The 23,145-nt window shown below is 47.4% G+C and overlaps 1 protein-coding gene across 1 annotated transcript; it reads left to right on the top strand.

The window, feature by feature from the left end:
- Window positions 1-935: 935 nt before the first annotated feature.
- Window positions 936-15,473, top strand: LOC119391355 (uncharacterized transporter B0285.6-like). The gene is made up of 4 exons (XM_037659039.1): window positions 936-1,076; window positions 6,607-6,765; window positions 8,157-8,291; window positions 15,321-15,473. Exons 1-4 carry the CDS (start codon window positions 936-938, stop codon window positions 15,471-15,473), a joined length of 588 nt encoding a protein of 195 aa, XP_037514967.1.
- Window positions 15,474-23,145: the final 7,672 nt, after the last annotated feature.

The raw sequence follows: 23,145 nt of genomic DNA, 5'->3' as shown, positions 1-23,145 counted from the left end.
CAAGCCTTGCGGCGGCTTAGTGCAAGCTTCGCCATTTTTTAATTTCATAAATAGATGCGTTTATAAACAGTGCAAACAGGAATAAACAGTATCCAGTGCCCTAGAGTGCAACAACGAAGACTGCATTTGATTTCGCAACTTTATCGCGCAATACAATAAACAGACACTAAAACTAAAACGAATTTTTTCGTAGTAAACTAACGCTTTCAGAATTTCGAAAGCACCACCCTTGCCGCGGGAAGATGTTTGGTCAGCGTGAAGGCTCCCAATATGAAAGTACAGGAGGTGACTCCGCCTTGAGCCTCCCGCACCAATACGCCGTGACGTCATACACCTCGATGACGTCCGCTCGGGCCTACGTAATTATTTATTGGTCGTTGTCAAAAATGATTTCGGTAAGGGATGTGAAGAGCAGCTTGTAATCATAAAAGCTTACCCCAGTTCTACCAAGTGTGAAATGTGCAGAAAGAGCGGAGCTGCGGTTCTCCTGTATTTCCTATTTGATTAACGCTTCGTCCGCGACCTAGGCAGTCACGCCATCTGTGGGTGTATCAGGGAACCGAAGCGTCACCAGCGCGAACACTCTGTTGTCAGGCCCAGCGCCTAGAACAGCTCCGCTTTTAAAACATATAGCTGATTATGTAACGCAGGCCAAGTGAGGCTGCTAGTCCCAAAAGATTCGGCGCCGACCTATGCAACAGCTGAACATGCTAATCTGATCTACCCGCACAAATCATAATAAATCAAATCATGAAAATATGTCATTCCTTGGCTGTCGGTGTAAAACACTTCTCGCCCATTTGTACGGCTTGCCTCGTTAAACGTGCAAATTCAAGGTTCCATTTCGCTTCGTCGAAGAAGAGAAGAATTTCTAATCTATCGCTAATCTGAACGACTGTCCGGGAAGGGACGCGCAGCTGTGCGTGTTATGCAGCATGGTGATCGTGACGGCAGCTGTGACGTTCGAGCAGCGCCAGGCGGAAAAGCAAGGAGATGCCACTGACTGTTGGAGTCGATTTCCGTGGCAAATGGTTCTGCTGCTCGGAGCCGTGCAGGTCGTCAGCAAGGTCATTGAGGTAAGTGAATTTTACACGAATATGTGCCTAATACTATTGATACATTCACATAACCAACAGGGCCCAGAAAGCCGTTATAGAGATGGCTGGTAATGTGAACGATACAATACAACACGTTCAAACAATTATTCAGGCGAATACCTTAGGTGTCTTTGCTGAAGCTGCCCAAGAAGAGGACGGTTACCCTGACGCGACAGCGCAGGGACGATAGAATCCTCGTGCATGCGAAGAAAAATAAGATTTTTACCTGGAACCAAACCCAAGTATTATGCGTGGCAGTATATCCAGCCATATGCCCAGATATTCTGCCAGTATGCCATTATATCCAGGTAATATGCATGGAAATGTATATCTAGCCAAAAAAGAATGAACATAGAATACGGCGAAGAAGACAGGAAAGTTCTTTTTTTTTTACGTTCGTTCGTTTTTGCCTGGATACATATTTCCTCAATGGAATGTGCCAACTAGCAGAAAAACGTGTTGTACAGTCAAGTATTGTACTACAGAACCATGACAGCGCTTGAAACTGCTTTGGAAAAAGACCTTATGCAGTGATGTACGGCAAGAACTGACGTTAACAGATTCAATATGGCGCAGCAGAAGTGTAGCCTCCAGAGTTGCGGATGAAGAGTCTGAGAAACAATTAGAGGCAAACGATATTAAGTCTGCATTCCTTTGAAAGAGAGGTACGGACGAAAGACTCCTAAAAAGAGGTTTACTGAGGCTCGATCATCATTCTAAAATTTTAAGTATTCCGACAGCGGGACACGGAACTCGAATCCTCTCGTTGCGCAGTCCGATGCTCTAACCTAAAGTACACAGCATGCGAGCGTTTTATTACTGTACATCCATCGGAATGCGGCGGGTGTAGCCAATCAGCGCAATGAAATTTCGAAGTCATGTAAGCGCCGCATCAACAGGACCTGAAACACCTGTTTAATTTGCCATAGAATTTTAGGGTATCTTTATATTGATCTTGGTTGCCTCAACACTCTTGCCGCAAGAAAAATGCATCCGTTTATTATAAACGAAGTTATTGCACGAAACGTGCAATTATTTATTTATTTATTTATTTATTTATTTATTTATTTATTTATTTATTTATTTATTTATTTATTTATTTATTTATTACATACGGCAGCCTCGCTGTAATTTTTGCAGGAGTGGGGATCACACATCAAGTGCAGATAGAAATTCACGAACACCTCCTGGTAAATAATTTCAGTGTTCAGTTGTCGAGAAGAAAAAACAAAAAAATAATTACACCATCTCCCGCTAAAGGGGACCATGAGGCGGTGCGAAGCCGGAGCACTTGCACGATCGCGTTCCGTTGGCGTTCGCTGGGCATGCTACCGACCACGCGTCGTGGAACGCGAAGAGGAACACTACGCGCGTCGTGTCTTCCCTCTAGCCTGGCCGTTAATTCTCACAGGGCGTGCGGGGAACGTCGACAAGCGCGAGAGAGAGGCAGCGTAGGAGAGGAGAGAGAGAGGGAAGGGGAGGCGCATGCGCTGGCCCTCATCGCGGCGCTGCACAGGAGAGAATTTCGGCATGTCGAGCCCGCATTTCAGAGGAGCCAATCGAGGCAAGCGCTGTACTAGAACTGTTGAGTGGCGTGAACGCGCCTCGCCGCCTGATGCCTTCCGCGTCGACCGTAGCGGCGGCGTTGCAGTCGCTCGGTACTGAAGGCGCGCGGCGCGGCGCGCTAGAACGGGCCGCTAGAACTGCTGGACGCATCGGCGGCGCCCGGCTAATCGGCACTGATGTGGCTTTCGTTGCATGTCTATCATTATTAAGCGTAGGAATTGTCGTCGTAAGCCTTGATAGACAAAACTTCAAAGCTTTTAATGGATGCTTGCTTCATATATGCCTTTGAGAGATACTGCAAATCAGTTGTACCCGCAGTGACTGCTGGAAAGTACGCAAAATATAAAAATGAAAACGGGCTGACACCGACCGTGAATATTCACGATCTCAGTGTAATTGAGCCGAACTTATTGCTGGGCTATTTAGAACAATTACTCTCAATTAACTAGACGCCGAACGACCGCCAGAAGAAAGAGACAGAGGAAACAAAAAGGGCGTTTCTTATTCTGATTTCTTCTGCCCCAATGCTTTCTTTGGTGGTGATTCGGCGTCTAGTTTATTGAGAGTAACTGAGCTGCTCTAATGGAATTAGAGCAGCTCACACCGATCATTTACCGCGCGTTGGCGAATCTTTACAAATGCGCTGTAAATATGACTTAGACATTACGAGGGCTCAAAGGTATTGGAACGCAAAGTTAACTCGACCGGTACAAGTAACGGTCGTCCTCAGGTGCCTTGCACGGATATTGTTATTAATTGCTAGGCGCCGGTTGGGGAGGGGATACTTCTATCCGTATTTGTGCGTGTAAATATATATATATATATATGAACATAATCTCGCAAAGCATAGAGCACCACCGCCTAGGCACGTAGCCAGGATTTTTTTTCGGGGGGGGGGGGCCCAAGGCCTAATTATTCGAAAGAAAGTCTTTTCATGGTAAAAAGAAAAAAAGTTGCCCGGGAATATAAGAGGCTGGACGAATTTGGGGGGGGGGGGGGCGGGCCCCCCCCCTTGCCTACGTGCCTGCCACCGCCCCTCCTGGCTTCACTTTTGACACTTTAGAGATAAAGCAATGAAATTATAATACAAAACGTTGTCAAAAAGAAGTTTTTCTAATGGCATCGATAGAAGATCAGGAAAAGTGCAGTATAAGGTGTCCATTGAAAATGAGAACTGGCTGTAATGAATTTAGGCAGAATAACCGACGGGCTATATTTACATTTGCGAATTTGAATACGCTTGAGATAAGCCCTGATGCATGAAGTTTGTTCCTTGGAGGTGAACACGCGCCTTCGGCTCGGCTTCCTGGCTCGCCTTCCTGGTATGTTAAGCCCTCAGAGGTCGCATAACCGATGTATCGTAATCGCGGAAGCATGCTGTTAAAACAAGATAGCCTTTCAGCATTTAAGAAACAGTGCAAAACTGGCAGAACTCAGCCGTCACTAATATAAATGTTGCGATAGAGTCCTTTGTACTCCGATTATACTCATGAGTCATGAAACAGTCGAGCGCATTCGAGCTCATACAGAGATCAATGCTCTGGATATATCGTATACAGACTGCCGGCAGAAGAATTGTAGGCTTTCGTCGCTGGTTCGTTAGTTCTTCGTAGTCAGTGTTCGTAGTCACTTATAGTGTAGCGCGGCTCGAAGTGCTGCTTGCAAACCGCACAGCAATCAGTGAGCAGCTAGATGCATGTGCGCAAAATCCGATTGTCACCTTCTTTGGGGGTCGGCAGGCTCCAAGAACAGGAAATATCTCGGCGCAATTTTGGCACACCTGCATATTCACTCATGCACCATGACGCGTAGCAGGCGTTGAGACACCGATTGAAGCTCAGTAATGCAATAAACGCGCTCAAAACGCGCAATTACACGCTTTCGTAGGCTGCGACGAGCGCGCGCCAAATGCAGACGCTCTCCACAGCTTCAGTAGTACAAAGTGACTACAGCGCCGCCGCTACGGTCGCCCGTCGGAGCATCACCCGAGATGCGGCGCGGCCGCTTCGTTCGTTCCACTGCCCCCTTCTAGTACACTGTAACTGAACGCGCGCAGCGCTCTACTATTTGAAGGAGAGGAGACTAGAGGAGGAGAGTAACGTATGCGCCGTGAGAGCAGAAGCGAGAACGCAGGAGAAGCGCAAGCAGGTGCTGGTAGAGAAGTGGAGAGAGTAACGCGCAGCTGTTGGAGAGACGGAAGGAAAGTCGCGCATGCGCAGTGTGATCAACTCTGCGTGCGGATTACCACGCCGCCTTACATACCGCCGAGCAAGAGATACTTCGCGTCTAAAACACACACAAGAAACAAACTGTGTTTGAACATATCAGTTCTCGTTTGAAATGGTGAAAGGTTTAGTATGCGAGAGCTACACGTACGGGAAGGATGAGCGAACGTAAGACATTTGTTTAAAGGATTCAGGCGTGACGAGTTAATTTCTCACTCCTTTCGTCGCCACAATCGCGCTTTAAGTTGCAGAGAGATTGAAACAGGGCCGTGCGCCACACAAGGTATACTTCACCGCGCGTCATGGCCTGAGCCCTTCCTCTTATTTCTTCGAACGCATTCGTTTCCGATTCGGACATTCGCGGCGCCTGCACGCGGCGGCCTACAGTGGCGATTACGGTGTATAGCTTTATGCACAACACAGCATATCCGCTGGCACCCCGCGCTGTTCGTGATAATGAAATCAGCTAATACCTGTCAAGGCCGCTTGTTACATAGGTTGCTGCGCTAGCTGCGTAGTTTGCGACGACACTGCAAGGGAGTTAACAAATGATCTCTGGCTGTTTCTGATTCTTCTGCCTGTTCTGTCTAGAGAAAGAGAAGAGACGGTGCCTGGCGACCACCGGACTGAGTTAGGTGTTCGTCTCGAGGTGACGTCGTCGTCGTTCGTCTGCTTTCTCCAGATCGCGTGCGGGGTCCAGGTAGAGGCGACGCGAAGCCCGCTAATACGCCAGAAATTTACGAAAGTGCGTCAGATTCGCATTGTCAGATACCGTCTCGGCACATGGAGGGGAAACGGCTCGGATGAGAGAAGCGCGGCCAGCGGCATTCGCCGCCTCGTTGCCGGGTAGGCAGGAGTGGCCTGGGATCCACACTATGCGAATGGGGTGAGGGTTAAAACGCCAAGAGGCTGCTCGAAGCAGGCGAGCCACCAGTGGGCGATGGAACCCTGAAGGCATCGAGAACAAGCCGAGCGCGCGAGTCCGTCAGGATGGTGCCTGATGTGCGATGCGAGGCGGCCAAAGCAATGGCAACCTCCTAAGGTTGCGTTACAGTGTCGGCTCTAAAGGAGGGGCCGCCGACGTGTTGCCCTCTGGGAACACAGCGGCCGTGAAGTGATCCCAGCCCGAGACGTCCAGGTAGAAAACGCCAGGGCGGTCGGGGTATCGCGCCTGAAGGACCACGGCGCGTTCTAGTCTGTGGCCGGGATGTAGTTAGGGGGTCATGTTGCGGGATAGCGGTTCCACCCATGGTTTGACACCAGAGTTTCGCTACCGGTGTCAGAGGTTCCTGGCGAGATATCGCACTGAGGCCGAATCTATGCAGCAGACGGCGCCCTGAAGGCGTCTGCTACACACCACTGATTTGGTTAACGAGATGGGCTTCCCGAAGCTCTGCAAAGGAGTGGTGCGCCCCCAGTGCCCCGAATCGGTTGTTGGAGGTGGCAAAGCCACAATGCCCATTTGTACTGGACGACGTCCAGCTGGTGCTCGTGGTGACGACTTTCTCTCCTGTCTAACCGAACAATTCTTTTAGTTTTTCGTGTGATGAGTAGAACTATTGCATGCAAAGAGTTTTCTTGTTTGTTTAAAAAACCGCTAATTATTTTGTGGCAAGTCACACTTTTTAGAAATGTTAATGGTTTGTCGGTCTCGGCCGTCAGCGTGTGCATCGCGCCACTTCATCGTTTTTGAAGCTGACGGTGTTGACGTGCTGCAGGCAAACAGCACAGTGGCGACGTCCCTGCGTGCGTCGTCATGGATGCACCAGTCTCCTCTCACGGTGCAAATCGTTTTGACCGTGGTGGGGGCGCTGCTCTCCGAGACGATGAACAACGAAGCACTCAGCCGCTTGCTGCTGCCGCTCACCATCCACGCGGTACGCAATCAAGCGCTCACTGCAAATAAACGGTGCTCTGAGAGCAGATATACGTATATTGCGAGAATTCTTGAAGGCAATGTCTTCCCGGTAATCTTGCCCTTACTGCAACGAGATGTGATGTCGACAGTGATACATGACCCAATCCAACGAATGTCTGAAATCGAGGCCTTCGTTGCTACCATGTTTCCCCGCATACTACTGTCACGAGCTAATCTTGGCTAAATGTCGGCTAAGCTCGGCTAGACATAGCGAGTGCTGGCTAATCTTGGCTATCCGTTGTTATGATTTTCTTCATTAAATGTCACCGCGATAACTTAATCATCTAACAAATTTTTTGTTACTGATTAGTGCACCTGTTATAACAATAATGATATTCTCAGCCTTTCAGCTTCAGTGAGATGAATAGACATTTCCAGAGCATTCTTAGTAATTAATTGTTATTGCAGATGAAAGAAGAATTCCGACGTTGTAACGGATCTCAGCATAAACACAAAGAGTATTAGCAACGGTTACTGCTTTTATAGCTACTACCTGCTAAGAACAATAGGGTTATTAACTGCAGTTACTAAAGGTAACATTCCTGTAACGAATATGATAAACAGTAGCCGATAGTAACTACTCAGACTTTTTCTTATGGTGCAGGGCTTCCAAGAAAAAAAAAAAGGTTCTGCTAGAGTAAACGATACGGTGTGGTGTACATCCATGAATGCTAAAGCGATGCTAATTTATGACTAATCTACGGATATTCACTAATAAAATGTCCGAATAACTACACTATGGGGCATATTGTAATTCACGAATTGCAGCCGGTGAGTCTGCAGCCAAAGTTGCTTACATGACTGTGTAGCAAGGTTTAGTTGAAACTCGGCATTTGTCCTTTATGTTTGTAGCCTTGTCTCGTCCTTTATTTCGCGCCGAAAGACACCTGCCATAATGAGAGTAACCAGCTATAAGCTACCGCAGTGTTTAATTTTTCAGCGCCACGGAAATAAGAAAACTGTTGGATTTTTTAGGACCGAATCGCGGCGCTGACTTCAACTATATGGTTGGAAGTTAATTACGTGCTTGTGTGTCCTTAATTCCAGTCCTTTTTCCAGCTTTGTTTATGTGAAACGAGAAAGTTGAAAGAGATTGCTAGCAGAGAAGGAATGCCTCACCGCACCGCCTACACAGCACCTATGCCTGCGGTTAGACATGGCTGGTGCCAGCCGCTCAGAAACACACCCGAGTATGACATACATGGTCACTATTATACCTGAGCAACACGAAGGCCAAGTTGAGGGTAGACTTTACAGACTTAGTCTCGCGTCCTCATCAGTATATGTCGTATATCATGTACTGTATCGGACCATGACCACGTCAGCGACAGCGTGCATTTCGTGGCGCAGGCCGTCACTACGCGCATGCATCCTATCTACTACGCGATACCTGTGGCCGTGGCAGCGTCGTCCAACCTGATCATGCCCATCACGCTTCCCCTGGTGATCCTTCACGAGGTCGCCGAAGTGCCCTTGCGACATCTGGTGGGTATTAACGCGATAACTGCGCGAGTATGTGCGAATGAAAGCGTCGACACTAGAGTGGTTTGCGAGACAGATATATACTCTCAGTAGCGCAGTGAACGGGGCTGGCCGGCTATTTTTCGATTTTTCTAAGAACACGTTGCCGCAAGAACACGACCAAAAAGACAACACGAAACACAGATTTACAGGAGAGAAAGCACTTTGTCCTGCAAACCTGCGTTTCTTCTTGTCTTTCGTCTTCATGCAAAATTTGCAGTGGCCTAGCTCGGCTATGCAAGGACATACGTATCCTTAGCTATAGGGTTCAGCTGATTATTCTTAGCTTTCCTGGTTGTCAAGCTTCTCCGCTATTCTGCGCTGCTTAGCAGCATTTGCGCTCTCCTCCATGGTTATACCACACTGGCAAACGCCAGCCAGCCAGTCTCACAACTGGCTAACCTCCCTGTCCTTCAGTATTTCTTTTCCTCCTCCTCCTCCCCGCTATATGTATACCCCCACTGATACGTCTGCGCATGTGCACAGAATAAGAGACGCTGTGAAACGACTCCGGCGCAGCGTCAGACGGCCACTGCGCAACGGAGGCGCACAGCTGGGCGCACGCCGGCACCAGTGCATCTGCCGCGGCTCTCACGTCACTCCTCTGGAATTCGCAGACCGGTGAGGCGCGCGCGGCGGCGGCGGCGGCGGCTCCGGTGCGCAAGCTGTGCGCTGTGTGACGTCACTGTTCCTCGCGCATGCGCAGCACAGCTCTTGGACTGCCAAGCGAAAACTGTTCCACCTGGACCAGTGTAGCTAACGCTACAAAAAAAAAAACATATGGCAGCTCGACTACTCTTAAATCCGAGGAAGTGTGCAGCACAGGCACCCAGGGATTCCCGTTTGTAGAGTTCCCACTGCTCTGTTTACCAGAGCGTCGATGACGCCATTGATTGAGGTAAGCTTACAGGGTTTCCCCGGCAGGAGTAGAATCTTGTTAGGGAGCTTCGCGAACTCGGTGTGCAACATGTGCACTACTTTTTGCTGCGCTTTATAGACTTCCTGCTTCCTGTTTCCCCCTTCAAATGTTTCGCCGTAGAAAGCCGGTGAGAGGAGAAATCGCGCGCTCTGCGAGGCGGTGGCGCCCTCTCTTGCGCGGGGCTGGAGTCAGCTGCATGTTTACAAACGTTTTTAGCGATTTTAAGTTATTTATTGCGATTACTTGGTCATTTATTTTATTATATTAATTTAGACCTTGTTTGTTCATTTTAATGCAGTTTTAAGCATGGCTAGCCTTGTTGTGGCCTGTATTGAGAGCTTTCCAGTGAGCATGATCACGCGACATAGATGCATGAATGGATGACAAAAAAGACTCCGCACTTAAATACGACAGGCACTTGCGAGGTACCCACTACGCCATAAATCACCATAATTTTTGTGAAGTAGGGAAGCACCCACTATGCCATTATTCTTTATCCTGCGGAGAAGCGAGGTACATGCTACACATCTGTAAGACATTTTTGTTCATTTTGTTGATGGTGTGGCTAATGAAGAATTATAGCTGATCCCTTTGTAATGGGTTGGAAGCATTAAGACGACCCACTCGTTACGCATTTCGCATTGTGTGACCGCCTAGTTGTTACTTTCTTCTTCTTCCACGCTATATTACATACGTTAACGCAATTCCTTGCCCGATGTGACGCCTGTATAGGGTCTTTTTGGGAAGGAGTTTCACGCGCCGGCGTGGCTGTGTTAGAATGTTCGACTGCCACGCAGAGGGCCCAGGTTCAAATCCCATACAATCATGGATATCTTTTTTTCTCATTTCGCGCGATAGCGGTTACAGACACCGGCGGCGGCGGCGGACAACTACGCTGTCAAAAACAGCTGTTGTTTTGTCCTCATAGCAGCATTCGCTGTAAAAAAGAGGAGGCAACACGTGATGCTGTCAAATAGGGGTCATTACATAAAAACGGACAATTTATAAAAAAAACTATCTGTGGGCAGGCAATTAATTAAGGTTAGTGTCGAACTTCTCAACCACGCCGTATTTCTGTCTTGCATAAATTTATTGTATACTTCTACTTTTTATATATCCTGGAATTTAATTATTAGTTTTGCTTTGATTTCTTTATTTGATAACGTTTTATGTTGCGATGGTTTCTGTATTCACTTACTTTATTTCTGTTCTTCTTCATTGCGGACGGAAATCGCACGTAGCGCATCACCATACCACGTGAAAGAATATATGTGGAAGCGGCCTAGAAAGACGTTTTTCTTCGAAGACCAGTCCCATTTCTCTAACATCTCGGCAAACAGAAATGATCGCTATCATCAAAGCTGCAGATTCAAGAAGGGTCGCCTTCTTGAATCAAGGAACGTATATCTACAGGCGACCGGCACTATTGGCTAGTATGCATGAGGCTGTGTAAACACGAATGAAAATAACTAACAGATAATGTGTGCACACCTTCCTCCTCGAACGAGTCAACGGATTTCAGAATTCTGGCGAGCCTTGCTACAAAAACACCATGCGACAAATACCGCTAGACATATTATCCGGGAGTACGTCGGTTACGCACTATATCGGGTTAATGTTTTGGTAATTCCTAGAGTTTGTGCGTTCTGAATTCTTTAGAATGGGCGCATCGTCTATGCATCGTGTACAGCGACAGAATCCTTGGTTGTCAATTAGTCGCCCCTCAATTTAGCAACGGTAGTCCATGGTTTTGAAAAGAGATGCTGTCGCGACTGCCTACACTCCACCTCACAAGCTGTTGACATCACTGTTGAAGGCACGGGCGCCCTCAGCCAACGATGATAGAGCGCACTACATATTTTGTGTTTCTACGTGCCTGTCGCCGCCGTGAATTCGACAGGTGGCTTCATCTGTGTGCAAAAACGTGTGCTATAGTGTCTAGTTCTTTTTGTGTTGTAGCGGGTGGTGACTGGTGTTTTTTTAAACTTTGGTTCGTTTGTGAAAGGACGAACATCCTTTCCAAAGGGACTCTACCTATTTTATCGCCACCAGTTCCAATCAGTGTATCTTTTTCAATGTTTCTGCCACGTGTACAAAAAAACAACAACATTTACTTCAATGTGGCGATTGTCCAAGCACGCTGCTTCAATTACAGGCCGGGGAATTCCTATATGGATGGAAGCGGAATCAATCAGGCATTCGACCAATCATTGAATAAATCAAGCAAACAGTACATTTTCCGTCGTAATACCACGCGGCTTCTCGATCTCTAAGAGGACAGACTTTTGGGCTAGTTGGTTTGTTACGATCATTGAAGCCACAGCGCTGATTAGACAGGGACCACAGGAACAGGACGGGACGTGCGCTACTATTTTGGCTACTCTCACTGAACAATACAAAATGATCCGGACTTCTAGGCACACATCTCATGAATCCCGTTAGCCCGTTAGAGGGGTTCACATCTCATCATATTTTTAACTCGTACCAACACTGCTGATATTTTCGTCCTCCAGGTTGATTAAAGCTGTTGCACCATATAGTCCACAATATTGCCGACAATGTGGTCCAGTAATCTCATCACATCTTGCTGAAGCGTTGCTAAACGAGAGCCCACAAGGCCCTTGACGTCTCTTTGTCGACAGTACGGATACGTGTGTTTCATGCTGGATAGTGCTGACAGTCCACATCTGACTACGCTGGCCGGCGGTGCCCGATATATATATATATATATATATATATATAAGGCTTAAATGCGGAAGAGTAACTTGGGTTGCTGCAAGGTTATGAGTATTTTAAGAGTATATGCGCCTTCATAAAAAACCACTTTATTGTCGACGTTTCGATCGGAGACCGATCTTCATCAAGACCCAGTGTCATTGGACCCTACGTGGAGAATGATTAAGATCGGTCTCCGATCGAAACGTCGACAATAAAGTTGTTTTCTCCGTTATTCAGCGCAGGTACCGCCGGCGGTACTGCACAATGTGTGTATTTTCACTTGAAGCCAAATTTCTTCTGAATCATGGGCATCGCCACTCTGGACATGGTCGGTAGCATCTCATCCACATTGAAACGCTGCACAATATGCCTTACGCTGCGCCTGTCTGAAAAAAGCTGTGCACCACTTTTTCGCTACTCTCAGGTGAAAATCGTCCAGCTTCTTCGCGCATTCACGGTGTTTAGAACGCTTCTTCGGTGGCAGCACTCTGCCCATCTTCTCCGCCTGCATTTGCCGCCCGTAGAGCGTTCGCTCGCTCACCTGGGTGAATTTTGCTGTCCTCGTGATGAGCGAATTCGCACCTGCATTGCTTCCACACTCGACGCGATGTTCTTCAGAAACGTTTTAGCTAACTGCTTCTCCGACTTAGAGAAATCGCGCACATTCGATGGACGGTACACAGGCGACATAATCCACTCGGGTGACGCCATGTTGCCGAAAGGCGGCGCATCACCACCTCGCAGCAGGCCTCTGCAGAGGTGTGTTTACATGAAGGAATTGTCTATTAATCTCACGACGGATTGCAACACTCTCTATAGTTAAAAAATAGGACATCAGTCCTAACTATCTTTAAAATTGTTTTGTTTGTAGTTTAAACATGACAAGCGTCGTAAAAGCGTCGGCGTCGCTCAGCATATGACGCACGCCTGCCTCACCTGGCTGTAACAGCGCGTTCCATGCTCACGCGCTCGCCCCGAGAAAAATTGCGGCCGGGCTACCGGGGCGGCACGACGCGCTTTGCGTTTCCCTCTAGGCCGGCCGTGGTGTTCAATCACATTTTAACATGCCGCGGGATGGCGACCAAGTTCTGCGTCCAGTATGCGACGCTCTTCTGGCTATCACACCTCGTTCTCTGAACGCTTTCACCGTTAACTACTACAAATACCACAAGGGTTTGTTTAATCATTTAACATGGACGTTAGTCACGGGACGGAGACGTACCACCAATCATCAAAGTGGGTGCATACACGTTAAACGGCGCCATTAGCTGCCAGACATAAATATACATTGTGCAAACTCTTATATCAATGTACAGTAAGCATTCAGTTACTTCTGTAAGGGCACGCTTTACTTTCGTGTTATTCCGATTCCTATGACGGAAAGATCAACCGTGTTTTTTGTTTGTAGTGTAAACATATTCCTAGATTGCTAAGATATTTGAGGGACTATTTGCTGTGCTCCTAAACTACAGTACACTGTACCTAAACACCTGATTGGATGGGACTTGGCAGCTAGTACAGTTATAATGGGAGCGGTTAGGGTGCACTGCTTATGTTTCGGCCACCGTTGCGGACCGCATTAAAACCTTCGCGAGGACAGATTTATAAAATACAAAGCAAGTAACCAAAGAAGTCATTTTTTTGCCTAATGCAAGAGAAGTCCGCAACCCATTGCCTCTTTAACATGCAATACCTGTGAGGCGTGTTAGGCGATTATAGGCCTGTGTTTTTGGCGCTTTAGCACTTCGAACGAAGCGATGAGAATTTGGTCAGTCATTTTGTGCATTCTCACAAGACGTGTGAGCGAGAGGATCTGGAATTGAAAAGCGAAGCGAAATATTAAGGCGAACGCCTCACATGCCTCGTCAAATTCGAAAATTGACTGTCGGCGTAGGCGGCGTCAACACGAGATGCAAAATATGATCACTTGATGACGACATCATGACGTCACAGATGGCCAGAAATTGAGACATCATAATGATGTCACATAACATGACGTCACATGATGATTGATGACGTCATATGCCATCACATGGCATCATCGCTTGGTCAAAGGTGGGTTGATCACGGAGGCAGTACGAAACAAGGTGAGGCGCAGAAAGCTTGCAATGCCTCCGATCCTGGAGGCACCACAAAACCACATTACGGGCGGAAAGCGTTCGGAGTAGGGGGGGGGGGGGGGGGAGGGGTGATCAATACATCAAGTGAGAACAAAAAGAAGATAGCTTTCGCCTTCGAGTCGTCTTCCGTGGCATAAGGGAGCCTGTGCGTTTTTTGTCGGTGTACTGATTAATAGCTGATGATCCAGCGACACCGCGGCGTGTCGACAACATTTCGACCCCGATACATTTTTATCGGCGCCCTTAAGACCCAGCTACAACAGGTCTACTCGCTGAAACAAGGCCTCACGGCTTCGAGGAAACGTGCTGTTGACGACGCATCGGCTGCGCGCCGAGGCCCCCTTTCTTCACCACTTATGACTAACGTAGACTTCAATTATTTAAAGATACGCTTAACTTAAGGCTCTCTCTCTGTAACTTACTCAAGCGAAGCTTGTTGTCAGTTACACATTTCGGTGGCGAAGTTGTCGCGCGCGAAAAACACGGCGCCGAAACGAATTGAGAAATGCGGCCCGGGAAGGTGCGCCGGTTACATCCGTATTGGTATGCACCGTTTTCCGATAAGTGACGCTCTCTGGATCGTAGGCTTATCCACTATCAGCCGTTTTTGATATGGCAATCTGATCTTTTATCGATGTCACCTGTCATTTCGCGTTGCCGCACTTCACTGTTGCGTGGATATGAACGCGAGTCCTCACGTTCGGGCGCTGGCGCCAGAACGTGAGTCATTAGGCATGAAACCTAATGTGTAGGCGCGCCCTCACGCCACGCCCGCGACCAATCGGATCAGTTTCGCTTCCGCTGGGGATAGAAGGAAAGAAAGAAGGAGAAAAAAAGACAAAGAACGGAAGAAATAAATAAATAGAGAAAGCAAAATAGTAAATCATGACGGCACGCACACGCGAAGCTTCTCTTGCCCGGATTTTCCGGATAGGGGAAAGGGATTCATAATTTTTTTAGGCCACCACATTGACAGAGCGCTTTTTCCATTAAACTCGTCACAAACAGGTGGTTTGGGCTAGTTGGTTTTTAGTGCTGTTATGTTAGTTTAGTACTGTATACTGTTAAGTTGGTTATTTAGTACTGTTTAGTACTGTTGCGTGTCCCTTGTCCTGCGAAGCAGGACAAGGGACACGCAAGCGCTCGCCCTCGTTGTTTGTTTCCCTGTCCCTTGTACTGCTTCGCATTGCAACCTCACTAAAGGCCAGATTTTGACGGTGAAACATTGATGCGCAGGTGATGGCAGGCTTGATCATGAAGACGGCTCTGCTCTCCACGCTGATCATCTCGATGAACACGACTGGCCAGTACATCTTCTACCTGTCGCCAACGGTCAAGGCACTCAACAGCACCGGCCCGGCATCGCGCCATCAGGCGCCTCATTACTGAACATCTAAGGATCGGTGTAATCGGCTCATCGTTGACAGGACTTTTGTGTTTTTAGCATTTCAGTTCAATCACCGACAGTATTGCGCGAACTTAGATCACATGAAAGTAAGCTTGAGGCAGACATTTAGAACAATCATATATTAGAGGTGTGAACTTGCGCATGTGATAATCCCACCTTTGTCGGGCCACTTGCAGCGAGCGCTTGGGATTTCAGCGCTATAGCTCCGGCATAGACTAACACGGCGTGTCTGGAAATCCTGTTCTGCCGGCGTAGCACCAAGTTAGTTTGTACGGGGCGCGTGCTTTCGTTGTGTGGGGCAGGGAGACGTCGCGCCATTCTTGTTGTACATATTTACTCTGCTGTATTTAAAGCAATTTGACAGATTTTCAATGCATCGTTGGCGGCATCAGGCTTTGGACATTATTCTCGTCTACATAGTTATGTGAAAAAAAAAAGCAGCAAGATTCGCTTGACCGGAACAATGTATCATCAGCTAATAGACAGTTTTAGAATAGCGCACTGCAAAGATAGCATGCGCCGCACGCTATTCTCTTGCGGTTCCCCGTTAAGTGACGGAAATAGCGGGCGTACGCAACAAACGCTATCTTTGCGTACGCTATTCTAAAACAGCTTATTGTGACAGTGTCTGTTCCTGTTGTCACACCGAAAAACTGTCGCTGGAACTCTGGCAAGAGTGGTGCTGAGAGCAATTACGTTATTTGAGAGGAGTATGCGTTCAGTCGCAAACGGTAGTGCGTCTCACGAATTTTTCAATTTTTGAGTGACTGTGGATTTCGTGGCATTCTGATAACATCCTCTCTTTTTTTTTCATACTAAACTCGCGTTTTTAAAGGTTCGTATAAATCGTGTGCGCTTCTGTTGAAATCCTCGACAAGCGATGACTAAGGTGTAAAGTCACCGCAATAAATAATAAATGTTCGAAAGAATTATTTAATATATGCGAGAGCGATTGGGGTGGTTCTTTTGAACAATTGCGAAGGGGTTTCTTTTTTCAGTCGTACGACTACAGTTTAACACTTCAACAATTTCTGGGGTCTTGCTTGTGAAAACGATACGATTCTGTACATTCTGGCTCCACAGACGTGCCGACAGCATTGTTGGCAACCGCAGAGTGCAACCTAGTCAAAAGTCAACTCTTTTTTTTTTTTAGATGCGAAGTATCTTATGGCGGAGTTCAATCCGGTGGTGATGGTGGTGCGCGGCGTGACCACCCTTACTGCGCATGCACATACCCTCTCCACTCCCCTCTCCACATCCCTTCCCCCTCACCCCTCCTCCTCTCCCATTTCCTTCTCTCCACTTTCCCTCTCCACTCTTCCTCTGAAACGCGGGCTAGACATGCCGAAATTCTCTCCTGCGCAAGGCCGCCATGAGCACCAGCGCGTGCGCGTCCCCTCCTCCTCTCTCTCCTCTCCTACGCTGCCCCCCTCTCGCACGCCTGCCGACCGCGTTCCCCGCTCGCCCTGTGAGAATTAACGGCCAGGCTAGAGGGAAGACAAGACGCGCGTAGCGTTCCTCTTCGCGTTCCACGACGCGAGGTCGGTAGCATGCCCAAAGAACGGCAACGGGACGCGATCGTGCAAGTGCTCCGGCTTCGCATCGCCTCATGGTCCCCTTTAGTGGGAAATGGTGTAATTTTTTTCTAATGCGTTCATGAAAGCGAAGCATCCCGACAACTTTTCGTGATTCATGTGAAAGTACAGTTGGCGTAAATAGTCTTGCGGCTTCTCGAACTGTGGCTGGCAGTCGATTGCTAATGAAGCAATTGTTCCATCTAAACATTATATCAGAGGTATCCGTGGGTTATCAATATGCGCTTTACGGTCAATGTAAATTTTTTTTGCTTACGACAACGGCAGTGTTAATTGAACGGAAAGACAACGCTAGCACAATAATAAAAAAATGTGGCACATGACCGATCTTGTAATGTCATTTGACAATGCGCACTGCAATAAACTTTATTTTAAATGCGAAGCATTTATTAGCGAACTTCTGCGACTTTGAGCGTATCTATCTATCTATCTATCTATCTATCTATCTATCTATCTATCTATCTATCTATCTATCTATCTATCTATCTATCTATCTATCTATCTATCTAGCCGCCTACGACTTTGTGCTCTCTTGGCCGTTTCGTGAATTGGATGTATACCAAAATTAGTGTGTCATATTATGGCCTTATTACGAACATAAATGACAGGTCATATCACGAAAATCATGATATGCATGTCATGTACGACATGATTTACATGCCACGCTCATGGCGCACTCGCGGTCGTTTCGCTAGATTGATATACACCAAAATTGGTATTGTGCGATGTGACTGTATGAAGAACATGAATAACAGGTGGTAGCATGAAAACCATGACATCCATCACATGAATGTCATGATTTACATGCCACGCTCATGGTTCATTCGCAGCCGTGTTTCGCTCGCATGATATACACCAAAATTGGTATTGCGCGACACGACCGTATGACGAACGTAAATGAGAGGTGGTAACATGAAAATCATGACATGCAAGTCATGTACGACCTGATTTACATGCAACGCTCATGGTGCGCTAGCGGCCGTTCCAGTAGATTGATATACACCGAAATTGGTATTGCGCGATGTGACTGTATGAAGAACATGAATAACAGTTGGCAAGATGAAAACCATGACATGCATGTCATGTATGTCATGATTTACATGCCACGCTCATGTGCATTCGCGGCCGCTTCGCTAGTTTGATGTGCACCAAAATTGATATTGCGCGAAGCGACTGTATGTCGAACGTTAGTGAGACGTGGTAACATGAAAATCATGACATGCATGACACGCACATGATTTACATGCCATGCTCATGACGCACTCATCGCCGTTTCGCTAGATTGATATGCACCAAAATTGGTATTGCGCGATGTGACTGTATGAAGAACATGAATAACAGGTGGTAACATGAAAACCATGACATGCACGCCATGTATGTCATTATTTACTTGCCACGCTCATGGTGCATTCGCGGCCGTTTCGCTAGCTTGATATACAGCAAAACTGGTATTGCGCGATGTGACTGTATGATGAACATCAGTGACAGGTGGAAACATGAAATCCATGATAACCATGTCATGTATGGCATGATTTACATGCTATACTCATGGTGCACTCGCGGCCAGTTCGGTCGTTTGATATATACCAAAATTGGTATTGCGCGATGTGACCGTATGACGAACATAAATGAGAGGTCTTAACATGCGAATCATGTTATGCATGTCATGTACGGTATGCTTTACATGCCACTGTCACGGTGTGCTTCCGGCCGTTTTGTTAACTGGATATATACCAAAATTGGTACGGCATGACACGAGTGCGTGATGAACATAAACGAGAGGTCATGCATTGTATATACCAGAATATGCGTTCCATTGGTGTGGTGTATACTAGATTGTGCATGCATGCGTGCATGGCAAACATGCGATATATGGTGGACTAGATGCCATGGCATGAATGATTTCATTTGACTCAAAGACAAACAAGGCGATGTATGCAGCTCTTTGCTGGCTGCTTCGCATTACATTGATTCCCCACAGTGCGGGGGATCTGCCGAATTTTTATTTTATGTATTTCACAATACTGCAGGCCCTTCTCGTGCCCATGCAGGAGTGGGTTGAACTTAAATACAGTTCTCAAAAGTTGAAAAAAAAGGAGACCATATATACAGAGCATATACTGATCTCAGCATATACTGAAAGTCACGCGTTCTTTTTTCTGAAGTAATTGCCAGAACTCTGAAATACAAACTACCGTTTTCAAGCGGTCTTCACAATGAGACATTCGGCGGCTAGAGCGGCGCGGAAACCAGCTCGGCGGCGACGAGATACGCCGAAACAGCCCTTTGCGCGCCAGTCGGTGCAGGACCTATCTTTGCTGCAGGTGCTGCCGGATTCCCTCGCCGTAGAACAATCTGAGCGCGTGCCAGTACTTCGAAAAATGACGGACAAGTGAGACGCGCTTGTAATATTGCTGTCGTCGAAGTCCGTCGCGACATCGGACTCGTTCGTAAGCAACTGGCCCTTTTCGAAAGGTGCCACGTGAAGCAAAAAAATTGTTGTCACGACTACCACTCTATCTCAACTGACTTACTCTGTGTTATAGTCCGCGTCGTGACCTCGGAGAAGGCTTAGCAGTTTCTGGCTCTGACCAAGCTTCTGGTGTTCTTGCAGAGCAGGACGAACCCACTGCCGCCGCCGGCGTCGTTCCTTCTTCGGTGAATGCTTCTTCCTGCTCGCCATGCATCGCCAGAAAGCCCCTTGCCAGTAGGCCTAGACGTACGATGCCTCTGCTCTTGCAGGAGCACACACGAACTCTACGTGAGCGGGTCGCCGTGGTACACTGCAGCTGCTGTAGCCAACGTAGCCGCGGAAACATCCGGGATATCCGGCGCTTGCTTGCTGGTTAGCGCTTTATGCGGCAGATGACGCTGTGTCGCGTTTCGGCGCCGTGGTTTGATAGGCAGCGTGAGCGATGCAGAATTTCGGAGACAGGAGAATTCCGTTCGCTGTAGGCGCAGATTCCCCAGTATGAACCAAGCTCCAGGGTGTGTGTCAGTTTCCCGAGCTGACCGAATAAACCTCTGCCGCAACTTCCTTAGGTTATGGACACACAATTTTCGACTTCCACGCCTGCGAGTACGCGCCAAAATAGCTCTCGCAATAACACAAGCTGGTATCGTGTGCAATGCGAGAGAACGTTGCATTTAAGTACAGCACATTGTACCTGTCTATTCACGCTTCCACTGGCGGTTATGCGGGTAATGACACGCATGGAACATACGTGCTGACTGTTTACTAAAAAAATATACCAGATCCCACGCCTAGTGGGAATCGCGTCCATGCGAGCAGTCAGCGAGTCGTTCTACGTTGTATTTTCGGCTTTGAGCCAAGCGTTACGAGGTGGATCGGCGTGTTTTTGTAAGTGTAGTATTTGTGTGCACATCGCGAGCTTACCAGGCACGTCGACAACACTGGCGTTTAAAGGGTAACTTATGGTCTGACGTGACGTCAGCACTCACGTTAGAGCACATACGTCAGTATTATCGAAACAAAGTGCACTTTACGTTGCGATGATGTGAATATCATATGTAACTTTCGTTAGCGTATTCCTCCGGCGACGAGCAACGCTTAAATATAGCTTGCTGAATCATAAGAATGCAAATGCAATCTTTATTAGACTTCTCTAAAATCTGAGGCAACACTGGAACCATATTTGAAGTTAACCTGACATGACGCCTGTATCGTAGGAGTACTGCAGATATAGTGCTTATTGCTTTGTTATAAAATTGCCAGCACTACAACCACAATTGACGTAGCACCGACATTACGCCCGCACAGGGCTTATTCCAAAGCAGTTTCTAGACTTGGCATGGCTCTGTGGTAGAATAACTGACTGCAACGCAGTATGCTTGGGTCCGATTCCTACTGGAATCATAATTTTTAATCTTTGCATTCGTCGGGTCAATGCTTCCAGTGCCAGTTTTTCTTGACGCTCTCGCATTTAAAATGCCAATGTCTATTCTCGCCGTCCCTGGGTAGATATAAACTGTCAATCACCTGTGGCCCACACCCGTATACCGCGGCCCCTGGTAACTGGTATATGCCACACGTCAGGGGCGTAGCCAGAAATTTTTTTTCGGGGGGGGGGGGGGGGGCGTTCACCCATATTTTATGTATGTTCGTGCGTGCGTTTGTATGTGTGCGTTTATACATACGCAAGCGAAATTGAAAAGTAAGGAGGCGATCACGAGAGCACCCAGACGTAGGCGGATAGATAGATAGATAGATAGATAGATAGATAGATAGATAGATAGATAGATAGATAGATAGATAGATAGATAGATAGATAGATAGATAGATAGATAGATAGATAGATAGATAGATAGATAGATAGATAGATAGATAGATAGATAGAAACGCTCAAAGTGCCTTAGGTTTGCTAAAAAATGCTTCCCATTTAAAACAGTATGGGCAGCTTGCACTAGTGTTTGAAGGCTGGACTAACAGCAGAGCTTGCGGCCGGCCTGAATTATTAGGAAGCTCTCAATTCGCATTGGCCTAATTACATGGTGTTCATTAGAACAGTCCTAATTATGAAGGTTCTACTTAGCAATGCCCTAATTAGCATAATCCTAATTAGCAAGGTGTTCTCACACTCTGTTCCTATCTACTTCTCTCCCCCTCTCTCTGCTTTCTATCTCATTCATATGTTGTGTGCTTCTCTGTCGTTTTCTTCACAAGGCACTCGCATCAAAGAAACGCCGATGTTGCTCATCCATCGCATCAACCTCAACGGATGTGCTGGCCGCAGGCCTTATTACCCGCGAAATTACTAGGCGGTACAGAGAATTGCACTATAACTATACTCATTTCTCGAGTACACGTCGCCAAGCGCAAATTGTATTTGTAGTCAATCCTACGATGATGAAGAGGACGAAGAGAGAGCGCACCGGCCGAATTATTGCTTTGTACGCAGTAGGCCCCTGAGTGGGTGTGAGCCAGCACTACATCTACGCAGTAGGCGCAGCTTAGTTTCCAGGCGAAACGGCTGGAGGAAAAGCTTAAACCAACCTCCTTGGCTTAAACAGCTCCACTCTTAAATGTGCTGAAGTATTATCGGTAGTAGTTTACATTATATCCCGCTGCTGGGCACTAAATGTGTCGGTATATCGGTAACCCCAGCCTTCTAATTTGCGGAAATCGCCCAGTAGACGAAAGCTTGCAGGGTGTTCAAGAAACGCAGTGGCATGCCTTGCCGTCACCGCCACTGTTGTGGGCTAATTGAATGTCAGCGTCTAAGTGATAGGACGGCGGCTGTACGCCTTGCCTTACCCTATACACTTTTGTATGAATGATCCATTTAACAGTTCACCGAAGCTTCCCCTGATGCGTATGGTACGACCGCTTGTTCATATAAGACTACTCCAGAAACCAGGAAAACAATAAAATTAAGCGAATGAAACTTCACTCATCCGCTAAAAAGAAAAAAAAGTTAGACTATATGTTCAAGTGTTTTATTTTCGCTGCTTCTTGGAACAACTATATTACTGTAACATTGTGCTCTTCACTATTCAGCCATATTTAAAAAAAAATGGCGACGCTTGCACCGAGCCGCGCAAGGCTTGAAACAGAGAAAGTGGACGATTCTGAAGACTAATCTGGTTGCTTCTAGGTTGTTTCTAGCCCTTAGCTAGGTCATGCAGGTTCTAGATTGCCTCTAGGTTGTTTCTATAGCCTTTAGTAGGCGTCACAGACTGCCATTTTTGCGACCCGGTGTCACGACCAACTAACGGACGCCGCACTCCCCCGCTGACCGGTGGAAGCGCTTGCTCATGAAAAGACTGGCCTTTAGAGCCGGGAAGTAGTGAATGGGGTGTTTTTCTTCGACCGTTCGCCGCCCACGTTTTATCCTTTGTACCTACGGCGGTGTCGGCAGGGTCATGGAAAGCCGCGATATACCCCGAACAAGCTGTAGACTGCAAGACGCAGCGGCGAGAGCCAAGAAAACTGCCATTCTCACGGGCAAAACTGCTGGTGGACAAGCCGTATGAGAGAACCGCAGCAGGTTGTCACTCCGCTCAGTTGAGAACCCTGTTAATTAAAAAGGGGGTATGG

The sequence above is a fragment of the Rhipicephalus sanguineus genome, chromosome 4, assembly GCF_013339695.2.
Source record: "Rhipicephalus sanguineus isolate Rsan-2018 chromosome 4, BIME_Rsan_1.4, whole genome shotgun sequence".
In the NCBI taxonomy this organism is placed as follows: domain Eukaryota; kingdom Metazoa; phylum Arthropoda; class Arachnida; order Ixodida; family Ixodidae; genus Rhipicephalus; species Rhipicephalus sanguineus.
Note: the sequence above shows the minus strand (reverse complement) of the source record. Positions and strands in the feature narration are given on the sequence as shown.